Source organism: Camelus bactrianus, chromosome 4, assembly GCF_048773025.1.
Source record: "Camelus bactrianus isolate YW-2024 breed Bactrian camel chromosome 4, ASM4877302v1, whole genome shotgun sequence".
NCBI classification, from domain to species: Eukaryota; Metazoa; Chordata; class Mammalia; order Artiodactyla; family Camelidae; genus Camelus; species Camelus bactrianus.
This window is the reverse complement of record NC_133542.1, coordinates 56,212,535-56,235,376: the sequence shown is the minus strand read 5'-3', so window position 1 is coordinate 56,235,376 and position 22,842 is coordinate 56,212,535. Positions and strand designations below refer to the sequence as shown.

Below are 22,842 nucleotides of genomic sequence, written 5' to 3'. Positions count from 1 at the left end.
CTGCCGACTTATGTGAAAAGCCTCAGGGTCATTCTTGACCTCTTCTATCCACATCTAGTTTGTCAAAAAATCCTTTTTGGCTCTATCTTCCTAAAATATCTTAGGGTAATAGCAGGATGAGGATGTCAGGTAATTGATTTCCAGCTAAACCAAGAATAAAATGATATAGAATTATTAAAAACACCATATCAGGGAACTGGAAAATGATGAGTTAGGAAACAGCTTGAGTATTTGCTCATGAAAAACTGCTGCTGAATCTGGTAGAAACACCTATTTTATGGCTTTCTTGTTTGTAGTTACTTACTCTTATCCTGCCTAGCTTGGGCAGCAAAAACCTGCAGCTTTTCGTGTGGGGGGTGGTAGATTTGGGTTGGGGCTGTCAGCAGAGAAGCTGTGAATTAAAAGGGGGAGATTCTGGAAGCAGGAGAACCACAGAAGGGCTGAGATTAATAAATCACACTTTCTAGAGTGGTATATGGGAGACCCAAAGAAGTCCTGTGAATATTGAAAGCCTGGGGCAATCTGCAGATTTGTTGTGCTTTTGATTGCGTTTCTTAACTCACACATCTCTGGCTGCAGAGGATGAAGCTTCCTAGTGTGAGGTGTCTGAGTGTAGTTTCTGCCCAAATCACTTCTGACTGCTAAGCCATTCAGGTTCAGGGGAAACCCTTAGGCTTTAAAAAAAATAAAAAACCCTGAGCAGAGACATCAGGGAAGACAGATTTTGCGGTTTGATTACAGATAAATTATTTGCTTACTGAGACAGAATAACAACTCTCAGAGGTACAAAACAGAATCCAGAGTTGCTGCAACACATTTTTATCCAGTTTTTAATCAAAAGTTATTCAGCATATAAAGAAACAGAAAAATGTGCTTGATATGTTTAATACATTTAAAAATAGCAAAATCATATCAAACATATTCCCTGACACCCGCTTGTTCCTTTTTTATCCCCTTTACTTTGTTGCCTTTGTTTTTTTGAAGGGAAGAGGTAACTAGGTTTATTTATTTACTTATTTTTTAAGTGGCAGTACTAGGGATTGAACTCAGGACCTTGTGCATGCTAGGCAGGCACTCTACCACTGAGCTATCTCCTCCCCCTCCTTTTCTCTGTTGGTTATTGAGCAAGATGCCGTCTGAGATTCAGTTTCACTTGGCTTTTTAAACTCAGAAACCTTACTCAGTTGCTTGTTTGCCTGTTTGTCTCATATTGCAATATAATTCTAAAGCCCATGTAGTGTTGACGTTTCTTACATGTATATAATATGCTATGCATGCATACACAGTATGACCTAAATATATTTTTATGTTTATTTATATTGTGACTAGTTGTAAGTACTTGTATCTATGTTACATTTTTTCCCCCATTGCTGAGCTTGAAGACAGGCAGCTGCTACGTACATTTTATTTCCTTTGTGTGTCATAGGACGTATGTATAGCAGTTACTCAGTACAGGTCTCTAAATTCATTGAAACTAAGATGTATAATTACTCGACTCTAAAAGCATTGTTCCAATGATAGTGTAGAAAATAAGTGTTGAATTGGGCACATTTCTTCACTGAGATTCTTTTCTCTCCTAATCTATAATACAGGTACATCAAGAGAGCGTGCACATGATTGAAGTCACAAGCAATTTGATTAATGAAACTCTAGCAAATCACCCTGAGTGGGCAAAGTAAGAATGTTATTTTGACAAAAATAGAGGTGGATGGGCTAGGTTCTTTGTCTGTATGCAGGGAATGGTGTTCATTGGTGCAGCTTCCTTGGAAGAGAAAAGAAAGGGTTTGCCAAAGCTTTGTGAATGTTATCATTTTTACATAAGAATGACATGTAATGAGAGGATGATGGTGGTTGAGGGGAGACCTAAAGATTTTAGAAACAATTTATGGTAAATGATTTTATATTTGAATTGAAATTCACAGTTTACAACATGTCTATGATTTACAAAGCTCTTCGACCCACCTTGATTGCATTGTGTATTCCTCAGTGACTGAGGTAGGTTGAAGAGAGTATCCCCATTTCACAGATGAGGAATCAGGATCCAAGGCTGAGAAATTTGAGATAATCTCCCAGTAGCAAAGTCAGAAGTGTTCACATATTGTATCATTTTGGTGGCTGGGTTGGCAAATTATGGCTCAGGGCCAATCCAGCCACCTCTTCTTATAAAGTTTTATTGGAATAACCTATACCGGTTTATTTGTGTATTGTCTGTGGCTGTTTTGGGGCTGCAAGGGCAGACAGAATTGAGTAGGTGTGATACAGATTGTATGCCCCCAAAAGCCTAAAATATTTACACTCTGGCACTTCATAGAAAAAATTTGCTAACCCCTATCTTTGTGTACGTGTTTGTTTTGGCTTCCATGAGAGGGTTTTATGTCTTTGTGGAGAATATTCAGCAGAGCTATGCCCTTCACCTAACTAAACTTGATGGCAGCGTGCATAGTCTCCACATTTACTAAGCCCTGGGTAGTCATTAATGTAAGTTAGGAAATACTCTGCCAATTTTAAGATTGTAAATGGAGATTTAACTTAGTTTTCTTTTGATTTTTTTTTTTATATAAAACTTGCTTAGGACATTTCTTGAACTTGGTTTAGAATCATATTTGAATATTCTCAAAAGGGCTTCTGTTATACCTTTCTACCCACTTATCTCCCATTGCTCAGATCATACAGTGCTTGTCTTCAGTATTCCTGATTACTTACAAATTGTAGTTTATCCACTCAAAGGAGTAATACTTAGCATTAAATAAAAATGAACTGTCAGTACATGCAACAACATGGATGAATCTCAAAATAATTATGTTGAGTGAAAGAAGTCTGGCAAAAGAGAGTCCATATATGATTCCATTTATGTGAATTTCTAGAAAATGCAAACTAATCTGTAGTGACAGATCAGTGGTTGTCTGTGGCTAGAGGTGGGCTCCAGAAGGGGAGTGCAGAGGGACAAAGGAAGCTTTTGAGAGTGACAGATATCTTCATTATCTTGGTTAAGGATATAGGAAGAAAATGGTGGAATCAGATTTCATTCTGGAGCCATCTTTTCCTCTGTGCTGTGGAGAAAAGCTGGAAAGGTTTCCATGACTTGAGCCTCTTAGGCCAGTTAAAAATTAGAGTAACACCCGGTGAGAGGCGATGAAAGTCCTAATTATGGACAGTTGTAGTGGGGTGAATAAGACAGACAGATTCGTAAGATCTTGAGGGAGTTAGCTGGTGATTAACTGGATACAGGAAGAAGAAATCTGGCATGACTCATGTTTCTAGCTTTGGAAGTTAGTGGATGATGGGGGATTCACCAAGATAGTTAATAGGGGAGCAGGTATGGCAGGAAAAATAATTCACTTATTTTTTACCGGCTGCTTTTGAGGTGTTGGTGGATGTTGCACATTTGGGTTGAGTCACTATTTGACTCTTTCCCACTTGCCAGCTTTGTAGCATGGTGTCATATTTAGGCCTCAGGAAAGTGGTTAGTTACTGCTTGCCGTGGCCTTTTGGCATCACTCATGAATAGATTAAATCAGGACTGTTACATTTGTGGATGTCAGCATCTCTAGCGTACAGCACTACCAAGTACAGTACAGAGAATATATGAAGATGTTTTCTCTTTTGGGAAACACTGGGCGTATGTAACACAGATTAAAGCAAATGATGCATCCTGCTTAGTTAACAGGAAAGTGGGGAGGCTGCCTTTCACTGTGCAGGGAGTAAATTTTGTAAACTGTAGTCTTTTGTGCAGCTGGAATTCTACTCAGAAGTTCCTCACGTTTTAAAGTAAAAGGTCTTCAATGGGTAAAAAATTGAAAACAGTGATTCACCCTCTTAATTTTCTTGTCTTCATCCTCAGTTCTTCGCTTCCTTAGATCAGTGGTTCTCAAACTTGAGCGCACAACAGAATCACCTGTAGAGCTTGTTAAGGTGCAGATTGCTGGGTCCTAGCCCGGTTTCTTTTTCAGTAGGTCTGGGTTTGGACCCAAGAATTTGCTTTTTTGACACTCGTTCAAACAGTTCTCATGCTGCTGGTCCATGGCCCACAATTTGAGAACCACTGTCCCGGATGCTGACCATCCCATTGTCCCAGAACGACCTCTGCTGGTGCTAAGTAAGGCAGGTGACCTGACCTAGGACTCGTATGGACTGAGAAACCAGGCAGAGCAGATGAAAGGAAGGTTGAGGGGAAAGTGGGTCTAAAAGCTAAGGGAAGCTTGAAGGGAAATCCTGAATGTTAGAATCAAGCCAGTTAGACCTGGAAATCAAGAATTCCTGCACGTGAATCATTTGTATCTGTGTGGGATGACTGATCGAACAATTTGTCAGTTAATGATTCTTTAAAAAATTGAATTTGAAGAGTTACTGGTACAGTATGCTATACTAGTTTGTCATTTTTTCTTTCTTTGTTTTAAATTAGTTGGCTTCCTGAGGCTCAGGTAGTCCAAAGAGCTCTCAATTCTGCGGCTAACAATGTGTATCAGTATGGACGAGAATGGATAACCCACAAGGTAAGGGAAGAGCCTCTTTTTGTGGCTTTCTCTTTGCAGGGTCCTCATTGGTAGTGACTTCTCGCTTTGATAAAGTAAAAATGGAGATTCTGTTTAGAACAATTTCTGCTTTTGAAATAGGTTTAAATCTACAAGTCAACAAGCAACATACAATGAAATTAAACCTTCTCGGTGATCATATTGAATAGTGCTGGTAGCCTGAACAATCTGAGAGGTTGGCCATTTGTTTCATGTTCTTGTGATGGATGTGATTCATTATTTGTGCATTAGGACGGAATGACTATTAAGCTTGGGTGGTCAAGTAAGTCTTTGTGGAGGAAAAAGTATTAAATTTTATTATCTGCTAGTGACTGTGCTTGGCATTGTCCAGTTTGTTTTCATGTAATTTTTCCAAGAAATCTGCAATAGTCTGAACTATTTTACTCCCTTTATAGATGAGGAAACAGACTTAGCAAAGCTAAGTAAATTCCTGATAGTCCTGTAGTAAATTACAGAGCTTGGTTTCAGACTGAAGACTGACTCCAGTCCCTTGCTCTTTCTACTGAGATGTACTAGAATTGTGTGCCTGGAACTGAGCTGAGCGCTTTAATGTGGCCCTTGAGATAAACCTTGAAGGAATGATAGGCCTTGGATGAACAAAGAGAGGAAAGAGTGTATTTTAAGAAGGGGTGTTTATGTGAGCCAAGATGTAGAGACAGGAGTGTGCTGGAGGAGATGAGCTCGGCCGAAGCTTTGTCAAGGGGAGATGAAAGACAGAGGAAAAGGTCCAGTCAAGGATCAGACTCCACGATATGGATTTGGGATATCTCCCTGTTTCCCCTCTAGTTTTGCCTATGGGAACAAAAGTAATTTGAAGTTTTAGTATATTTAAGTAATTACGATCATCTAGAGACTGACAAGATTTGTTGCTGTGAAATATGAGCGAAGAAAACAGTATTAGCATGTGATCCTTTGTTTAAAATTCAAAAACAAAAATCTCAAAAAAAAAAAAAAGATGTCTGGGAAATAACACTGTACACACATGTACAGTAATCTCCTAACCTGAGGATGGAATCATTGCCAAGTTAAAACTTAAGAGAAAGATGTGTGTTACTGATTTTTCTTGGGTCCATACCAGATAACCAAATCAACTGTCATAGGGAAGTTTTAAAAAATGTTTATTGAATGAGTGAAAGATAAGTACAGTTGACTTTTGGACAATGCGGGAGTTAGGGGTGCTAACCTTCCATGCAGTTGAAAATCCATGTACCTTTACAGTTGGCTCTCTGTATGCCTGGTTCCACATCCTTAGATTTAACCAACCACAGATAATCTAGCACTGTAGCACATATTTAGTGAAAAAAAATCTGCCTATGATTTAACCTGTGCAGTTTAAACCTGTGTTGTTCAAGGGTCCACTGTATGTAGATACAGATCTCAGAACTGTCACAGAAGGTAAATTCACTCATTGCAGAAGGCTTTTAGACTTTCAGGAATATATCATCTGACTCATTCTGTGGAGAGCATAGTGCTTAATTCTTTATTTATCTGTTTGGGAGAAATTTTTATTCTGGAATTCTTACCTATTTGAGAAATGGATAAAGAAAGGGAATTAAGATAGCTGGAGAAGTGTGCCTTAGATTTTAAAGCAGTAAATTTCAAACTATTTAGAGAAAAGATAGGTTTGAAACCTTTTGCTCATGAGTCCAGAAGGGAAGACAGCTGAAGAGAGATGGTTATGCTATGAAAAATTATAAAATATTTGTGATCCTGACTTACAAAACACAGGGGTAACAACTAAAGGCAGTCATCAGGTGTCCATTAACTGATGAGTGGATAAATGTGGTATATCCATATAATGGAATATTATTTGGCCATAAAAAGGTTGGAAGTACTGATACATTCTGCAACATGGATAAACCTTGAAAACATTATGCTAAGTAAAAGAGGCAGTCATAAAAGACCATGTACATATGATTCTGTTTATGTGAAATATCCAGAAGAGGCATATCTCAAGAGACAGACAGTAGAGAATTGGTTTTCAGAGGTAGGGAGGATTGGGGAGAAATGCAGGAGTGATTACTGAGTTTCCTTTTCGGGGGATGAAAATGTTCCAAAACTGATTGTGATGATGATTGCATAACTCTGAATATACTAAAAAAAACTATTGAGTTGTACCCTTCAGTGAATAAATTGTAAGATATGTGAATTATCTCAATAAAATTATTTTTAAAAAAACATTGAAATTGCAGAGGTAGCTTTCTAATAAGCTTAGGTCTTACCCAGCTAATAATCATGGAAGCATTGAGTCCTAAAAACTGAAATGTAGAAAGAGCCAAAGCTTGGAAAAAAATGCCACACTCAGAAAAGGGAAGGAGTTTTTTATAGGGTGTGTTTAGGTATGAGCAGAGAGGGTCCCTGGCCATCTGCCCCAAGCCTTCTTTGTCAGCTGTATCTCCTATGTCCTTTGTGTGTTGTTTGGGTTCTACTCAGACCTCCCAGTTTGCTGTCTTATCAACCTTCATTTTACTTTCTTCATTCAACGTTTTTGCTTGAACTGTTCTTTCTACTTGTATTCTGTTTCTAAAATTTGTCCCTGGACATGCTGCCGTGAGACAGCAAGAGAATAAGTAATGAATCCATTTCCTCTGTCCCTTACACATGACGAGGATGAAGAAAGTCCACAGACATACCAGGCACTGTTCTAAGTGCTTGTGAAAAGCAGTAAGCCAGAAAGTTAGGCTCCCCTGGAGCTTACACTGGGGGTGAAAGGAGACAAACATTGAACATGTAAACAAGTAAAAATTTCAGATCTGAAAGTGCCGTGACCGTCATAAACAGGGTGATGTGGTGGAGAGTGGCTCAGAGTAGAGTGGACAGGGAAAGTCTCTGAGAAGGTGATGCTTTCACTAAGACTTGAATGGTGAGAATGAGGCAGTTTGTGAAGGTCTGAGAAAAGAATGTTTGAAGTTGAGGGCATAGAAAATTCAAGGGCCCTGAAATGGGAAGGAGGTTGGTTCAGGGAAAGAAAGGTCAGTGTGGCTGAAATAGGGAATGTGGTGTTGGGACAAGCCATTAGGTCATAAAGAAGTTGGGATTTTATTTTAGTTACAAAAGGATCGAATACAGGGATGTGACCTGATTTCAGATATTGAAAGCTCATTTTGGCTGCTTTATGGAGAAGTGGTTAAAAGTAGAGAAGGCAGGGCGACCAGTTGAAAGATTATTCTCATAGTCCAGGTGAGATGTGACTTGGACTAAGAGTGTAGAAGTGGAAATTAAGAGAAACGGTCGTATTTGGGATATAGTTTTGAGGTTGTTTTGACAGGAATTACTCATGGATTGGATATGGAGTGAAAGAGGAGGAAGTTTTTTGTCTAACTAGAAGGATAGCTGTGTGCTTAACTGAGATGAAAAGCCTTAGAAGTGGTAGTGGGGTATAGGTGTTCCATGCAGAGAAATACTTCTGTTTGGGGCATGTTAAGTTCAAGTATATAAAATATCCTGAGTGCCCATACAATTGGGCGTACCTGGCTGGAGCTCAGGGGAGAGGTCTGTGCTGTAGATGGAAGTTTGAGTATCATCACGTAGTGCCCATGTGACTGGTGGAGACGAACTGTGTTAATTTGGTAGGACGGCCGTGACACAGTACCGCGGAGTGGGTGCTTGGACAACGAGAGTGAATTCTCTCCCAGCTCTGGAGGCTGGAAGTCCAAGATCAAGTGTCGGCAGGACTGGTTTCCCCTGAGGCTTTTCTTCTTGGCTGGTGGATGGCCTGTGTCTTCACATGGTCTTCCCTCTACATGTGCCTGTGTCCTGTCTCTTCTTTTTATAAGGACGCAGTAATACTGAATTAGGGCCCACCCTAATGACCTCATTTTAATTTCATTACCTCTGTAAAGACGCAATCTCCAAATGGCAGTCACATTCTGAGGTTCTGGGGGTTAGGACTTCAGCATGGGGGGGGGCACAATTCAGCCAATGACATGGCCTAGGGAGAGAGTGTAGATAGAAGAGGACCAAGGTAGATTCCTGCAGCACTTAAGCTTTTGAAGGTCAGAGAAGTGAGTCAGCAGAGGAGACCAAGGAGGAGTGGGCTGTGAGGGAGGAGCAGCACCCTGTGTGTCGTAGAGGCCTGGAGAAGAAAGTGTGTAAGGACTTGGTCAGCTCTATTAAATGCTGCCAAGATTTCAAGCGAGATGAGGATGAGAATTGCTCTCTGACTTATTCCCATTTTATAGATGAGGTTATTTGCATTAAGTTACATAGCTGTCAGCATTCTGGCTGCTTTTAATGGTTTATTGTCATTCATATACACAGAGCATCTCAGACTGCCAACAGTGCATGTGTTTAGTGATTCTCATCACCGCGGTGATGCGTCCCTCGACTCTGTTTTCTGGACCAGTCTTGGTTGTGACTTGTGATAATACAATGTTGCAGGACAGTGCTTGGGGTCTGTGATACTGTGCTATAATTGATAGCACCACAAATTTGAAAAGTGTTTTATAACATGCTGTAAAATTATGCTGAACTCTCCTTTTCTTTAATAGTTGTGGCATTTTAGTTGTTGGCTGTTGTGCTCGGAGTGAGACTGCTAAAGGAGATGCCGATTTGAAACAGTGCTTTATTGCAGTCAAGGCCACTGTGTGGGCAACCGAGACTGGAAGCTTTCTGTAACCATTTTGGGCCTTTTCTGGTCAAAGGGAGATCCCAGGAGCTGATAGGAGAATGACAGAATTGGTAATAGGGAGACTGTGAGAATCTGACAGTTGTGATGTATAAAAGACAAATATAAAGTAAGTAGAGGAAATTAGAGTAGGGGTAATTGTGGTTTTTAATTATTGTGGGTAATTTGCTCTGATAGGCGTTCTTTGTTGATGGGTTATATACGCTATAGTTGGAAGAATGTTAGAGAACTTTTAATCCTAACTCTGCCACTTACCTGCATGACCTGGGGCCTATCATAGATTCTTTCTAAATCTGTTTTCTCATCTTAAAAGAATAAAAGTGATAACAAAACCTTTTTCTGTCTAACTCTTGGGGTTGTTGTAAGGATCACAGAATGTAGGTGAGAACCATTTGTAAATTGTTAAACACTGTGTGAAGATAAATGGCTCTTATCTTTGCTGATTTGTCTTTAGTTTATGAGTAAGTCAAATATAAAAGAAAACCTTGAGCAGATATGTTTGCATCAGATATGTCTAAAACTGGCTCAAGTATCTATAAGGCCAGAATCAAGTGGACAAAAGGTTTAGATAGGCCACACAAAAGGAAATATACATTGAAAACCAACATGGAAAGTGGTCACTATCATGATTAAAGAAAAAAGTAAATAATTGATTACCCTTTCACATCTGTTATCTAACAATTTATCAGTTCATAAGGCTTTGGGAAAATTGTTTCATTCATACAATATTAGAAAATATTAATTGGTACAGTCCTTACAGAGGACAATTTAGCAATGCATAGCAAGAGCCATTAAAATGCTCATTTCTGGGGGGAGAGTCTAGCTCAGTGGTCAGAGTACCTGCTTAGCATGTGCAAGGTCCTGGGTTCAGTCCCCAGCACCTCCTTTAAAATAACTAACTAAACAAATAAAGCTAATCAACTACAGTTCAATAAAAAAATAAAATTGAGAAATAAATAAATGAAATTATAAACAAACAAACAAACAAACCTAATTACTTCTCCCTAAAAAAACCCAAAACAAGAAAAAAGTGCTTATTTCCTACTCTAATTAAAAAAGATACACGCACCCCAATGTTCATAGCTACATGTTTACAATAGCTAAGACATTGAAGCATCCTAAATGTCCATCAAGAGATGAATGGATAGAAATATGGTGTGTATATATATATATATATATATATATATATATATATGTGTATATATATATATATACACACACAAGACACACACACACACACAATGGAATACTACTCAGCCATAGAAAAGAATAAAATAACACCATTTGCTGCAACATGGGGTAGACCTGGAGATTGTCATGCTAAGTGAAGTAAGCCAGAAAGAAAAAGACAAATATCAAATGATATCACCTATGTGTGGAATCTAAAAAAATGAGACAAATGAACTTATTTACAAAACAGAAGCAGACTCACAGATACAGAAAACAAACTTGTGCATACCAGCAGGGAAAGGGGCTGGCGGAGGGATAAGTTGGGAGTTCAGGATTTGCAGATACTAACTACTATATATAAAATAGATAAACAACAAGGACCTACTGTATAGCACAGGGAACTATGTTCAGTATCTTGTAGTAACCTATAATGGAAAAGAATCTGAAAAAGAAAATAACATACATATAACTGAATTACTTTGCTGTACATCTGAAACTAACACAACATTGTACATCAACTATAATTTAAAAAAGAAAGAAAAAAGTGCTCACTTCTTTGATTCCGGTACAGTCATGTTACTGTTAATAATAGGAAAAAAAATTGCATAAGGATGTTGCAGTATTACTTGGTGACATTAAAAATTGGGAACCATCTCTGCATCCCATGATTGGGTAAGCATTAAATAATATCACAATTTAACTAATATGAAACCATTAAAAATAAAGATGACAGTGTTGAAGGCTAAAGGTGAAATACTTATGATGCCAAAGAAAATACAGAATTCTTAGTTATATCTGTGTTAAGCAGGTAGAAAGTTGAAGAGGAAATGGCAAAATGCCAACAGTTGTATTAAGAAAGTTGGGCTACCAATCACTCACTCATAACTCTGAGACCTGATACCTCTCAGTGGACTCAAGGGAAGATTTGTGTTTATAGCTGTTGTTCTAAAATTTTACTTAAAGTTCTATGATAATTCTTAGTAACAGTGATAAGTGTAACAGGAAACTTCTATACAATGGATGAACACTGGGGTCACATGGAAAAAGATTTTTCTCTGGGCAGGTAAGATCAGAAAAGTCAGTAAGCATGGCTTCATTCTCTTAAAACCCAAAGTAGGTCTCTTAGAGACCTAAGTATAAAGGCAAGAAAAAGGCAGCAAAAAGATGGGAGAGAGGAAATTTACTGGGAATATTAAGGAACAGAGTTTAAGGAAAGAATGTATTGTCGTTCCAGGCAATTAAATAGTCTGGAACATTTTAGTTTGATTTGAAACAAATACGGAGACCCAGCATGTATTAATTTGATTGGATTATTGTTGTTTGAAATATTAACCCTGATTATATCTGTGTTTCTTCTAGCTTCATAAAATTCTCGGAGATAAGGTGAACAATACTGCTGTAATTGAAAAGCAAGTACTAGAACTTTGGGACAGACTGTATCATTCTTGGTTTGTAAAGGTAAGTTATTTTAGCTAAGGATTTCAATTTGTAAACTCATAAAGTCCTTCTATAGACTCATTGACTAGGTAGGATAGTGTTTACATTGAGATTTTATTTATTGATATTTCTAAGCTACAGGGTCTTAAGCCTCAGGTCACTGAGAGTCAGCTTGAGCTGGTGATTAATCTCCATGACAAAACCCACCAGTCTCTGTGGTGTATCAGTATTCCATCGTCCATTCCTGGTCACAGTATCTCATCCTCTAGACCAGCTCTGTGCAGTAGAAGTGTATTGCAAGCCACATAGGTAATGTTAATTTTTCTAGTGTCCACATTGAAAAAACAGGTGAAATTAATTTTAATAATGTATTTTACTTAACCTGATATACTCAATATATTTTATTTCCTTATGTATATGAAATTAAAAAAAACTTAATGAAATATTTTACATATGTATGTGTGTGTATATATATCTTTTTTTTTTCCATACTAAGTCTTAGAAATCTGGTTTATCTTTCACACTGACACTAGTAGCACATCTCAGTTTTTGGACTAGCCCGCATTTTGGGTGCTCCGTAGCCACGTGTGGGCAGTGGCTAGTTTGGGCCAGTATGGCTCTAGACATGAAGAATTTTTCTCTTTGAGGAAGTGAAAATGAATCCAGAAGTTTAGAGATCTTTATTTTAAATCAGCCTTTAATGCTGAAGCGCTCTTACTTCAGAATTTATCGCAGAAAATGGTATCATTTTTCAGTAAATATAAAAATGACTGTTTGGTAGCAGCTGGTTATGCTGGGCCATCCTGTACAGTGGGCTAGCAGGGCCCGTGGGCCATCGGGAGCGCTGCTGTGGAAGATGCCTGTCCGGTGGGAAAGGAGGTAGAGAGTGGGGCAGAGCTGGTGGTTGCTTTTTCTCAGGGTTGAGCTAAAGAGAGGAGGAACATAAATAAACCTCTTAACTTAGGACAGGGAGAAGGGGCTAGATTTTAAATTTGAATTTGTTGCTTAGTGACCTGTCTGGCATTGTGTACTCTTGCTCTAGGAGGAGTTGAAAAAACAGTCATAGTTTTTATGGGTTTGAAAAACTGGGAGTTAAAACGAACTGGGGGATCTCTGGATGGATGTCTGCTGAATAACCAGACGATTAGAAAGGTTGTATCTGTTTCTTCCCCGCTGGCTCTGGGGCTTCTGCTTACGAACAGCTTTTACTGTCCCTCGCCCGCTTTGAGCTTCATTTATAGTTCAGGGAGGTCAGTGTTTTAAAAGTATAGGTTTGTAAGTGGGTAAATGTACTGCTTTCTTTTACTAAGACCTAATGTAAACGTCTTTTACTAGGTTGTAATGTCTAATGTCCTCATTGCATAATGAAGATTGACATCACTGTGCTGTTTGAAAAAGTGCAAGAATGGAAGCACATCTGAAATGTTAAGAGTCCACTTCTGTCTCTAAATTTTAACCTTACCAGTCACTTGCTTATATATAGCTCTTTCAAACCTAATATTCCTGCGTTTCTGCCAGTGTAATTCTCTTCCAGGTAGATGAGTTAGATTCCCCCTGCCCCTTGTTTTTCTTATTCTGTTTTCCCCTGGTTTGAGATATGATTGACACATAACATTGTATGGGTTTTAGGTGTGTTTATTCATATTCTTACCTCCCCCTGTTGTCTTTAACTTATATGGAATATTAATAAGGGAGATGAGGAAAGGAGGTAAAAAGCAAAAATGAGAGATTAAGAGAAATATTAGAGGGACTAAAGCGGGGGGAGATGAAAGTATATGCTGTGTTTGTGTATAGTTGAATATACTGACTAATAAAAGTGTGTTCATGAATATACTTAGGAGAGAAGCACTTAAGCTAGGCTGCGACAACAGTAGCTAGAATGTAAACAGAAAAATACTGTATTTCGAGTCTTCAGGTGGAGTTCTCAGTTTATTTCTTAAATAATGTGAAGTTTTTCACCTTTGTGTATTTACTAAAGTGCTCAAGTGGACCTAAAACAAAATAGGCTATTTATATCTTCTGTTCTTTAGGTTAAGATGGAGATTTCACGTCTGCCCTTTTTTTTCCTTTCCTTAGAATGTAACACATTCTGGAAGGCACAAAGGACACAAGATGCATATAAGTCGTCAGAATAGCTGGCTGGGAGACATTCTTGACTGGCAGGATATTGCTTCCTTTGTTCACGAGAACATTGAGACATTTCTTTCGGTAAGAAATAGTATTTATAGTTAAACTGGACTTAGAAATAAAAACGGAAACTCTAATTCCCCGTTTTCTTCACACATTTCAAGGCCTCGCGGTATCCTCTTCTTAATGCCATGACATTTACAGTTTTTGTAATTCTGAATGCACAAGAAAGATGTCCAAAAGCCACAGGCCTCAACTGCAGCTCCCCGATGCCACCTCTGTGTAGAAGAGCGACCAAGGGATGCTGACTCAGGAAGCATAATGCAATGCTATGGCTCTCCGGTTCTGAGATGGCATCCTTGTCCCCTAGGCTGACCAGAATGTCCCCAGCTGGACCGCTAGAGAGGGGGCAGCCTTTCTGGTGGGCAAAGCCCTTTGGCAGATGGAAATACAATTCTGGTTACATTAGAGAGAGTGAATGTTTAAAGCCTTAGTTTATCATTGCCCCTCTTGACCTCCCCTCATGCACCATCCACCTCTGCCTTGTTTTCCAGAGGATCGAAGGCAGTGAGGAACAGCTGGCGGTGTTGTCAGGTTTCAACGACCATTCTTCATTCCCTAGCATACTTTGTTGTGAGCTGTCTCACCCTGTGGCTTTTCACAGAGATGAGAAGACTTCTCTTGTGAATAAGCTTGTGACTCTCATCATGTTAATAAAAGTGGAGGTTTGCAATGCTAGATATTTTTCAATTTAAATTTTTATCAAAATAATAGATGACCATAACTGAAGTCAAAAAAGCTTTAAGATTTTTAATAAAAAAAAAAAAAAATAACAGTGCTCCTGCTCTGTGCTTCCTCACTTCAGTCTTCTCCAGAGAGAGCGCTCAGTTCTTGTCGCTTTTGCTGTGTATTTACCTCTGCATTTCTAAAATAATGTTTATGCTGCTTTTTCTTGATTCTGTAATTTGAAATACTGTCTTTTGGCTTCCTGATATGGAAGGATGAAGATACAAGTGCTTGCTTACAGCTCCCTTGAGGTTTTTTTTTTTTTTTACAACTCCTTTGGTCCCTGGCTTCATCCCTGCACTCACATTTTTCCATCTTCCTATTCACCTTACATGGCTATAATAGTTTGAAATTAAATCTAGAAATTCATATCCTTTAATTCTAAGAATTTTATGTTTTTGATAATCCCTTCCTTCTGTTTTCTCTAGTCCAGTGGTTCTGAAAGTTTTTGGTCTGAGAACTCCAAAGAGCTTTTGCTTATGTGGATTCTATTGATGTTTATGGTATTAGCAGTTAAAACTGAGAACTTTAAAAGTATTTATCAACTCACTAAAAATAAAGTTACATGTTAACATAAAGAACATGCTTTTTGTGTTACATTCCAAAACAAAAATGATTTAGTGAAAAGAGTGGCTTTCTTTACATTTTTGTAAATCTGTTTCATGTCTGGATTCTCATGTTTGTTTCTGTATTCAGTCTGCTGGAATATGTTGTATCGGTTGAAGTATATGAAGAAAATCTAGCCTTACATAGATACGTAGTTGGAAAAGAGGTAGTTTTTTTTAACAACCTTTTCAGATCATTGAGGCTGTTCTTCCGTGATACTGTGTCAAAACTCAACAAATAATGTTTCTTAAAGCTTAGTAGCAGTGTGGAATTTGAAACCATGTTGATGAACTTCTTCCATTCTTATATAAAGGTCCATCGACCTGTCTTGGCTAGGAATGGATCTATTACCCTTACATGCTTTTTTTTTTTTATACACTGGTCATCTGGAATATTGGTTCACTAATTTCTATATATGCTAAATATTGACACATTTTGTTATATAGTATTTAAAAAACTGCATTCTTTAATATCACCATCTATCTCATCGGAAAAAAATTTTAAGAAACTGTTAAGGTCAGCTCTTGATTGAATTTTTTATTTTTTTGCGATCATACTTGTAATAGCCAACATCTCTTTCTTATTTTCTGAACCTTTCTTCCTAATCCCTTTGAGTACAGAGAAAAATTACTTGATTATCGTTGGCAACTACCAGTCTGCTATTAACATTCAACTAATTTCTTAAGAATTAGCACAGGGTATTTCCTATCAGTATGACCCATAAACTATTTAAAAATTATTTTGATAAAAATTCCAAAATGACTGAATTCCCCAGAAGAATGCTTTTCAAAAATCATAAATAAGGGCATTGTTGGTTTGTTTCTTGGAATCAGTGGCATTATTCATTCAATCTTTATCCCACAAGGTCAAACAGTCAGTTATGCATATTTTTGTAGGCATCGTGAAGCATTTTCAAGATTTTATGTAAGGGGTTATTGTAAATGAAACCAGCCTGCCAAAGTCTTCTTATGAAGGCCAAGTTGAGGTTTGTAAGAAGTACCGAGGACAACACAATATGCTTTTATAAGTGGTACATTTGAGGTAGGAAAGGAATGGCTAGGCCTTTCATGGAGCAGATGGTATAACTTGAACAAATGACAGAAAACAGAACTTCTCTTTTGGAAAGGGCACCAAAATAACGTTGGGAGTTCTGGTCCCCGCTGTAGTTCCACTTAATAGCTTCATGTCCTTGGGCAAGTTTAAAAAAAAAAAAAAAAACTTTGAGCTTCAGTTTGTTTATCTGTATAATAAAGATGAAATCCTCTGCATTGCTTTCCTCCCCGCATTGCTGTGAGGTTTATGGGACCATTTTGAAAACCGTAATGGAAGGTGTTTTTCTGATTCTCTTGCTTCCACGCTTTTCATTGAGAGGAAGGACAGTCCTCTTGGGAAGAACAGAACAGACATTATCTGTGGGAACTTAAGTTCATGAAGAGATAGGAAATGAAAACATGCAGGTATGCTATAGGTGTTACACATCTCGTGTTAGAAATGTTTCACATACATTAATATCTGGGTCTGGTGAATTTGCAGGTAGATCAGATGAACTCAGTAGGGCTTGCTATAGGGTCATTATCTGAGGAAAGGTTTTCAGCTGCAGAGCTCTGATCCCTTCTGTTTATTTCTTTTATTGTGATTTTAGTGAAGTCCTTGAAGTGATGCTTTTGTGTTTGTGGATGATTCTGAGTAGGAGGTGGCAAGGGAGGGGAGGCAGCTAATGAGGCAAATGCTAGAATTTCACGGCCTGCACTTGTGATCTCACAAGCCAGATACAAGCTCAGGTTACCTTCTGGCATATTCTCCTGTAGGTACTTTTTTCTGTACTTGCCGTTTTCACATAGTAATAATCACGCTGTCTATAAAATTTTTGTTTCCTGTTTTTTAAACTTAGCGTTATATCATAAAATTTTTTTCTTTGTTATAATAGAGATGTTTTTAATGGCTGCCTGATATTATTTGTAGTAGATTCACTGTAATTTACTTACCCATTTTTCTTACTAATCAACATTCAAATGTTTTTAGATGATTTGTTTTCCATTTAAAATAAAATGAATTCTTGTCATTCCAGTTTATGGTACTGAAACCCTGCGTGAAAAGCAGGCAGGTAGCTGTAGAAACTCCTTTCCTGAGGACTAGTTCTGATGCTCCGCTTTCCCCCTTCGTTAGATCTTAGAGTCTCTGTGGATTGTTATGAGCCGGAACGTGAGCCTGCTCTTCACCACGGTCACCACGCTCCTGACCATCCTCTTCTACAGCGGGACCGCCCTTCTCAACTTTGTGCTGTCCCTGGTACGTACGCACAGATAAGACGTGTCACACCTCCTTCCGCGCAGTAAAGCGTATTCTTGGTTCCACTTGTGTTTCCTTCCTATAGTTTCCAAATGTGATTTTTTAGGAGATACTGTCCTTTGTTTTGCAGATAATTTTCCTGACCACCCTATTTTATCTGTTAAGTTCCAGTGATGAGTACTACAAGCCAGTGAAGTGGGTGATCAGCCTGACACCATTATCTCAGCCAGGTCCTTCTTCTAATATTATTGGCCAGTCTGTGGAAGAAGCTATCAGGTAGGGATAAGATTTATGCTGTTCTTACTTGCTTCAGAAACTGCCTTCCATGAGACACCCATTTTTCTGTCTTAAGCCTTCCTGGTAACATTTAGTGCTCAACTAGTGGCAGACATTGGTATTTTCAAAATTATTTTTAACTTCTTTGAGAGGACAGTGTGAGCAATGCAAATGTTGATAAGAAAAACATTCAAAGCAGTCTCAGTGTCCTGCTCTCAAGCTTGTGTCGTATAGAATGGCCTGTCCTTGTCAGCTGCCCACCCGCACGCTCTTGCTCCAGCTCCTAATCATCACATGATTTACTCGGGAAAAGCCCCTCGTGCACCACGCACGCACCTCCCCTTCTCTCAGAACCCTCCTTACATTCTCAGGAATTCTAGCTTTGCTCAGGGGGAGAATAGCTGGCTTCCCTGTTTCTTCCTCTCTCCCTCTGGAGCCGGGCTATGCCCTCTGTGAGGGGTAGTTTGGATACTAGAAAGGCAAGTTTTTTGGTTATCTCCAGGTCGTAGGATCTGTGTGCATTGCAGGTTCGTGTCTTCTGGGGTCCGTGTGTTTTAGGCTTCCCCTTCTTCTTTTTCCTCTCCATCATCTCAGGTAGGGGGAGGCCTTTTACAGCCCTATCTCAGCTCCTTCCCCAACCCTTGTCCCTCATTGCTCTTAACTCATTAGTGAGGCTCTACGACATTTTTCCTTGTTATGAACAGCTACTCAAATTAAATCCTCATGTCATCCAGTAGTGCTCCTTTTTCTAACAAGTTGTTAAGCAGTCTAAAGCTTCTATGGAATAGTGAACTTATGGCTGACATTTCTGTTGCCACATACTTTTAAGAAAATGGTAATTGCTTGGAACTAGTCTTCACAGAAATCTTGATTTGACCTGATACTTCTGTCTCACTGATTCTGCCTTATTTTTCCACTGTGTTCATGTAACAGCTAGTGAGGGATACCACCTTGATCTTTAGAAAATCCTTGGTTACATTCAAATAGCATGCATGCACCTAAGCTGTATTTTCTCTGAAGTCTTGCTGGGTTTTCTCCCTTTTTCCTACTAACCTCTATTGGATAGCAAGTGGGATTTAAAAAAAAAAAAAAAGCAAGCTCTTATCCCCTGTGTTGCTCTTAGGTGTCCACGTGGGGCCATACGTAAAGATTCCACTTTTGGCAGGATATTATCTAATGTAACAGCTTTCAGGGTGAAGTTACCTTCAGGGAAGATGCTTGCTGGCTTTACTATCCCTTCTAAGCCTGTGTGACCTTTCGTTATCATCTTTATTAATCTAGCACTAGATTCGTTTATCTAAGGGACATCTGTCTGACTCAAAAAGGATTATGCACATGCTTTACCAAAAAGGAAAAATAACTTTCTATCTTCCCAATAGGATAAACTATTGAATAAACATATCACAGGCTGCTGTAATTCTCCAGTCAGTGTTACTTAAGCAAAGTCTTATTACAGAAAAATATCTTCCTTCTCCATAAAGAAATTCAAGAAAGACACTTAATTTTCCTGAAGTAACCTTTATTAGCTCTGCTGACCATCCTCTAAATGTCTGTCGTTGAGTCATCTTTTTTTTCATACCAAATAGGTTTGTTTTAAACCTTATTTTTTAATGTTGTGGTTGCTTGGAATTGGAAAGCAGAGCTGTGATTTGCACCGAGGTCCAGCTGATTGAGAGCACACATCCTTCTGGTATACCAAGATGCCTTCTTCCAGGAGGAGCTGGTTGGGGCAGAAAATGTTGAATTAAATTTGTAGAACTGTTGAGACTATTCAAACGGACACATGAAGTAGGCAACTAAAAGTTTAAGTCTTGGGTTCAGGAGGGAATTTGATGCTAGAGTGCAGTCATCTACAGAGAGGTGAGGAAATAGATTTTTTTTTGTAAATTTGCCTTATCTCCTTGGGATTGTGCACACTAATGACGTGCTGTAACAGTAGTCCATGTCTTGGTTCCACGGTATACTTGTACAAAACTATTCATTTTACCATCTTATTTTCAATACAGAAAAAAAATTAACAACCCTGAATACCAGAACTATAATCCTAATTGTTCTCAAAACCGATAGCTTTTTGTGAGTCTGAAAAATATGGTACAGACTAGATAACTTGACATAGACTGGGCCATTTTTCTAACCACAGCTATATCAAGTTTTATAAATCATAGATCATAATTCAAGATGATTTTTAGCAGTCTAAGTGCTTTTTTATCTATTTCTTTACTGACTCAAACTCCAGACTTAAAATATATAGTTTTTCATAGACGCCTCTGAAGAATATTCTCATATATATAAGATAACAGTGAGTTTTAGTTCTGTGAGCTCTTTCTTGTCAGTCTTTTCATTCTGAAGGATTGTGTTCAAGATGGACTATTTCTTCACAGAGAAAGATTTTAAGAGGAAAAATATTATACAAATGACTGTGAAAGTATTATTGTAATGTCCTGAGAGTTCAGTGTAGGCTGTAAACTGTCGGTGACGTCAGATTTTATATCAGCCATTAGTCATCAGTGTTGCAGTTAAGTGGAAATTATTAAACTGATTTATATGATCCGTTAATAAGTTAAAAGTCGACTGGAAATTGAGAGTTAACTGCATGTCCAGACAGTGAAAGTGTCTTTGTTCTTCAAGCTTTGCCTTCTGAAGTATGTGGCTACTTGATAATCAGTGTCTCATTGAATTTCTGGACCTTAGTTGTTATTCTCCATTCTGAATAAGTATTCTTCTAAACTGAATACATTTGTGACTGGGTTTTCATTTCATGAACTTTTGAGTTAGTGGCATGCTTCCCTTACCCGCAAACCATGTTCCTTCCCTTAGAGCATGTTGTGTCCCGAATGTTTGCATCACACCCTTCTTCCCCGATGCTCCATTCTGCTTGCTCTGGTGGAGATATTGCACATTACTAAGTTGCATGTTGTCACGGCCTCAGTGCAATTTAGTGTGTGTGATATTTTCACATGAGTGCATGCACACGGCTATGGCTCTTGTTTGTGGAATTACAGCTTTTCAGGGTCGGAGGGTGGGAGTCCTGCTGATGAATTAGATGGGAGAATGGATGTACCGTGAGATTTTTCATTTGGAAAATGAACAGGCTTCCCACCTCTCCCCACAGTTTTGCAGAATTAAAAGTATTTGGGTTAAAATAAGTCAATGCTGATCATTTAGTAAATCAGTGTTTCCAGTTTTTACTTTGAGCGAGTTAAATATTCTTTGGGAAGAAGTTCTTAACGAATTTAAGGTTATAAACATCATTTGTTAAAGTTAAAATGAATAAGGAAGATTTTAAAGCTGTAAGAAAGTATGTTTTCATTTATTTGAAGAGATATCTCTGCTAACACAGAAATTGAGAGGCAGAATCTCTTATGCATATTTGGGAGAACTAAATTAAAATAGATTTAAATAATAAATTAGCTAGAGTTCTTAAATAATAACCAAGTTAGTAAATATAATACACTTTTGACCTACTTGATTAAAGGTTAATCTAATAAACCTAAACCTTTGCTTCGAGTTTCCAAGGGAAATGACCTTAAAACTTTTTGTCTTACATTTAGTTTCTCATTGTGGCACTTTAAAAATCGCTTAATTCATTTTAATAGGCTTATAATAGAATTAGTGCTGAGATACAAATGTTTGTTCTTTGCCTAGTTGAAAAAGGCTCTTGTTGATTTTTTTAGTTAGCATTCAAGTAAGTGTCCATGATCGGTAGGCGTTGTCAAAGATCTAAAACCATGCATTAATTCTGTAAAAATACTGAATTAATATTTACTACTGTCAAGGACACCACATAACTTAATATGATGCCACTGTCGTACGCTTGTGTGTGTGACTCACTGTTACTTCCAGTGGGGACAGGAGGGTTCCGTGGAAGCCTCAGCTCCTTGTGCCCCTCAGCAGAATGCTGTGTCTGCCTGCACAGTGTGGCCATTCCCCTCTGGAATGGGAAATGCAGTGTCAACCAGGTTTCTGTACATTTTACTGTGGGGCTGGGTCCCTGGAGTGGCTGGTGAGTTGGGAAAGGGAGGGAGATGTAACTTCTCAGGAAAGGTTAGGTAGTAGTAATGCAGGGAGCTGGCGGATCCTAGTCCTGATGGGTCATTTTATGTGCTGTGTCTCCGGAGCTGGCCTGCCCTCTCCAGCAGCCCACCCTCCACCTGAGGTGCAGCACGCTGCAGTGAGGGTTCAACTCCTGTTGTTCCACGTCAGTAATAATCACTGTTGTTCCCTGGGAAGTGATGGTCTCATAGTCGTCTTATTTGACCTTTAGAAGGAAGAGAGGGCAGAACCAGTGTAAGGAAATGTGGGAGTAGGCACAGTTTGCTTGTGGACTCTTTACTCTCCTCTTCTTTCTTTGTCTTTAGACTGTGCTTCCTACTTGTTTGCAGTCTAGGGTCCTGTGTACCCTGAAGGCACAGAGCTTCTCGACTTTGGTTTATCATCCCCCTCACCCCTTGCTTCAAAGCTGATTCCATTAAAAGCAGGTCATCTGATCAAATCCTGAGCTGTCTGGATAGTTGTCTCTCACTCAGTTTGGAAGAGTAACACAAACACTCTTTTGATCAGAAATGAGAGAGGGCTGAAAGCTGAGGTAAAAATTAGGAAACTTGTGAAAAAAGTGACACCTTCATCTTAGAGTTTATAAAGGATAATGACAGAGGACTAGTTATGAATTAAAATCCTAACCAGCCATTTGAATTCAGTTCAGGCCTCTTGTACAAAGGAGTTACATATATAGTTGTGTAAATGAGGCATGGACACACACACCTGTAAGTGTCATGTAGTATGAATATACAGTAGTGTTTATCAGGGAACAACTTAGACAAAAGGCTGATTGTGAATAAAACTCCCAAGTTCATCCACAGAGAGGTTTGCTTAGGTGATGCCTGACTGGATGGGATGCACCGTGGCCTGCCTTGCAGTCGAGGGGAGCCCTGTCGTGTAAGGGTCCACGTGCGGCACGGGGTGGGGGAGCATCTAAAGGACTGTCTCTGAGTG

General features: G+C 38.7%; 1 protein-coding gene across 3 annotated transcripts in view; it reads left to right on the top strand.

The window, feature by feature from the left end:
* Positions 1-22,842, top strand: part of TMEM245 (transmembrane protein 245) — a 79,903-nt gene that overhangs the window by 33,434 nt on the left and 23,627 nt on the right. For all 3 annotated transcript variants that reach the window (XM_074361956.1, XM_074361955.1, XM_074361957.1), the window contains 6 exons: positions 1,593-1,675; positions 4,403-4,493; positions 11,689-11,787; positions 13,843-13,974; positions 17,452-17,574; positions 17,705-17,850. In XM_074361956.1, coding sequence (XP_074218057.1) covers positions 1,593-1,675; positions 4,403-4,493; positions 11,689-11,787; positions 13,843-13,974; positions 17,452-17,574; positions 17,705-17,850 — 674 coding nt within the window. The remainder of the gene's footprint in view (positions 1-1,592; positions 1,676-4,402; positions 4,494-11,688; positions 11,788-13,842; positions 13,975-17,451; positions 17,575-17,704; positions 17,851-22,842) is intronic.